Source organism: Myotis davidii, unplaced genomic scaffold, assembly GCF_000327345.1.
Source record: "Myotis davidii unplaced genomic scaffold, ASM32734v1 scaffold1509, whole genome shotgun sequence".
Lineage (NCBI taxonomy): Eukaryota > Metazoa > Chordata > Mammalia > Chiroptera > Vespertilionidae > Myotis > Myotis davidii.
Window position 1 is genome coordinate 475,356 of NW_006299480.1, and position 3,210 is coordinate 478,565.

A 3,210-nucleotide genomic window follows, 5' to 3' on the forward strand; every position below is an offset into this window, starting at 1 on the left:
GGGGGGAGGCTGTCTTGATTTGGGGGGGGGGGGGCGGTGCTGGCTCCATGAGCGGATCTTTTCACAGATGCTGAGGTGCTGTGCCAGTTAAAGGAGGGGGTGATGGATTCCCAGGGAGAAGGTAGAGCCCCAGGAGGGGTCTCAAGCCAAGCAGGATAGAGGGGGTGCCATGGGCTAGGAGCTCAGGAAGGCTCAGGCAGGAGGTCCTCGGACAGAGCTGAGCCCGGGGCGGTGGAGGGACCCATCTTTGGGGAGCCACGGTGAGGACATGGACAGCCACCCGAGGGCCAGGGTGTAGATGGGTGAGGGCTCCGGCGCTGTGGCAGCAAAGCCACGGGAGGACATCAGAACACGCTGGGCTGAGGGTCCCTGAAGTGGGGCACCTGTCGAGGCCAACGGGAGGTGCCAGGGGCAGGCGGAGAGCCCCACTGCGGAGCCCTCAGTTTGCCCAGCTCTCCGCCGGGAGCTCTCGTCTGCAGGCTTCTCGTGGGGAGGGCGGAGGGTGGGGGAGGGCCTTGGTTGGAGCCAGGCCTGGGCGGCATGTCTGGTGCCCAAGGGTGGGCTCCCTGGGGGCCCTGCAGAGACGGATTCTGAGGAGCCTGGCAGGGGCACTGCTCTTCGGCCAGATGGTCAGGGTCCCACCTCACGAGGTGCAGGTCCCAGGAGGGATGGCAGACACAGCCGGGCCACTTGCCATCATGTCACCCGGGCACCCAACTGAACTTCCAGGAGCCTCAGTGTCCTGTCCGTCACCTGGGAACACTGGCTCCTCCCTTAGGATGTGGCTGGGAAGATTGCCAGGAGGGAGGCAGGAACGTGGATGGGGAAGGATTAGCTACTGCCATTCACTCTGCTGCAAGCTAACCCCACCATCGAGGCCTGGTCCTGCCCCTTCATCACCCTGGGGAGGCCCAGAGCCCCTCCTCGCCTCCTGGAAGAAGTGGCACTGAAAAGAGTGACAAGGGGAGCAGAGAGAGCAGAGGGTCCCATTTATTGGAATTTTAAAGACAGCAGAGCGAGAGAAAGGCATCCTTCTCCCCCGGAATATTCCATCCTCTCTGCCCTCAGGGCTCAGCACAGGACCGAGACCCTCGCCCTGCAGGGCCCCCCGAGGGCAGCACTCCAGGGTGGGGGTGGGGAGAAGGGGATACTTGATGCCAGGTGGGGAGCTGGGACAGGAGGTGAGACGTGCACCCTCACCTCTTGGCTCGATCCCTCTCCCCTGGGACCTGGTAGTGCCCCCTGGGGTGGGCTGGCAGACAGGGCTCATGCAACAGTGAGTGGGCAGGAGGTGGCACAGAAACCTAGCCCCGCTGCCCTTGGTCAGAGCGGGAGGGCTAGAAGGGGCCATGCTGGCCACAGCGGGTCCAAATAGAAGTATCTGCGGTGTACACACAGGAGGATTGTAGAGGGGCTTCCTCTGTCCCAGGCTGCATCCGGGGAGGGAGAGGGGAGGTCCAGATGGCACTGCCACGCCAGCCACACCGCCCGCGTGGGGCCCCCCGCGTGGCAGGGCTCGGGCTACTCCTTGGCGCGGCCGATGATGGTGAGGATGAACAGGAAGATGTTGATGATGTCCGTGTACAGGTTAAGCGCCGCAAACACGTACTCCTCCGGGCTCAGCGACAGCTGCTTGTTCCCCAGCAGCAGCTGGGTGTCCACTGCCAGGAACTGAGGTGACAGCAGTGCTGAGGGACCTGCCCCCCACCCCAGCCCGGTGCCCGCCCCAGGTGGCCCCTCACTCACGCAGGTGAAGAGCAGCGCGCCCAGCGAGGCGTACACGATCTCCAGGATGCGGTTGCGGATGAAGATGCAGAGGATGGCGAAGACGACCAGCACCACCATGCTCACCAGCAACACGCCCATGCACGAGGTGAAGTCGTAGCGGGTCTGCGGGGACAGCGACAGCAGGCCCTGGTGCCCCCTGCCAGGCCCCCGGCCAGCAAACCCCGCCATGAGCCCTCCCAGGCATGGAGGAGACCCCCACCAGGACCCTCACCTGCATGGAGAAGATGACCACCGTGAAGCAGACGATGGTGGTGATGCCCACAGCCATGATGACCGCCTCGGTGTTGTAGAAACTGGCGATCACGCCCACCATGTAGGACAGGCTGATGGTCAGGATCGACTGTGGGGAGACGGGGCCTTGTGTGTGAGGGCTGCTCCAGCCACAACCCTTCTCCCCCTTTAATGCAACAGTGGGAGTGTGGGGGTGGTGGGGGGAGGCAGGGCCCTGGCGGCCAGGGGCTCAGGATCTGGAGTTACCAGTGCAATGAGGTTCCAGGGGTGCTTTCGGCGGAATTCCCCACAGCAGCTGAGGGCGATGAGGGAGATGAAGAAGACGGCGTAGGAAACATAGTAGGTCCAGACGTTTTCCTGGACGAAACTCTTCACTTCCTTGACAAACGTGAACACGGCCACGGTGGACAGAGTCACAGACAGCTGCACGGTCAGCACCAGGAACACCTGAGGAAGGAGCCACTCAGAGCCTGCCCAGCGCGGCTGCCCCCCAACCCCAGCCCGAGCGAGGCCCACCTTCCGGATGAAAGCCTGGCGGATGCTCTTGTCGTCCCAGTTGGTGGCAGGAAAGTCCTGGTTGTCATAGTAGGACGGGGGTCCCTCCTCCTGATAGGTCCCATGCAGAGGTGCTGGGGAGCAGGGGGGCCGGGTCAGGGCCACTTGTGGGTGCCTGGAGCCCCTTCCCTTCCCAAGCCCCTCCCGCGCTACTCACAGCCAGAGTCCTGGATCGGGAAGGCCTGTGGCTGTCCGTAGGGGTTGGGGGGAAAGGGGCTCTGTGGATATGGCCCCTGAGGGTAGCCCCCTTGGGGGTAGGGGCCCTGGGGGTAGGGACCCTGGGGGTAACCTGCCTGGGGGTAGGGGGCCTGAGGGTAACCCCCTTGGGGGTAGGAACTGGGGCCCTGGGGATACCCTGGCTGGGCGTAGGGGGAAGGCTGGAACTGGGCTGGTGGGTACGGGGCCCCTGGGTAAGGAGCCATGGGGGGCGGGGGCACCCCCGGATATCCAGGGTTGGGGGGAGGATAGTTGTCCCCAGACACCAAGAAACTCTTCTCATGAGGCATGGCCTCCGGTTCTGTGGCTCCCCCTGGAGGAAAGAGAGAGAACAGTCAGCCTGGGGCGACTTGTCCCCCGCATCCTGGGGCGGCCCCACCTGCTGCCGAACCGGAGAACCGGGAGGACCCGCGACCTTTG

At 64.4% G+C, this 3,210-nt stretch overlaps 1 protein-coding gene across 1 annotated transcript; it reads right to left on the reverse strand.

Annotated features, from left to right (window-relative positions):
- Window positions 1-959: 959 nt before the first annotated feature.
- Window positions 960-3,130, reverse strand: GRINA (glutamate ionotropic receptor NMDA type subunit associated protein 1). The gene is made up of 6 exons (XM_006775140.2): window positions 2,732-3,130; window positions 2,536-2,648; window positions 2,266-2,466; window positions 2,000-2,128; window positions 1,747-1,890; window positions 960-1,671 (listed from the first exon to the last, which is right to left on the reverse strand). Exons 1-6 carry the CDS (start codon window positions 3,078-3,080, stop codon window positions 1,522-1,524), a joined length of 1,086 nt encoding a protein of 361 aa, XP_006775203.1. The 5' UTR covers window positions 3,081-3,130; the 3' UTR covers window positions 960-1,521.
- Between the last annotated feature and the right edge of the window lie 80 nt (window positions 3,131-3,210).

What these genes read in the sequence shown, in the direction of transcription:
- GRINA (XM_006775140.2), bottom strand. Translation starts at nt 3,080, where the DNA reads ATGCCTCATGAGAAGAGTTTCTTGGTGTCTGGGGACAACTATCCTCCC. An exon ending in CCCGATCCAGGACTCTGGCT is followed by an intron (nt 2,649 to 2,731) that starts GTGAGTAGCGCG and finishes CCTGCTCCCCAG; the next exon opens with CACCTCTGCATGGGACCTAT. An exon ending in GCGCGCTGCTCTTCACCTGC is followed by an intron (nt 1,672 to 1,746) that starts GTGAGTGAGGGG and finishes CTGTCACCTCAG; the next exon opens with TTCCTGGCAGTGGACACCCA.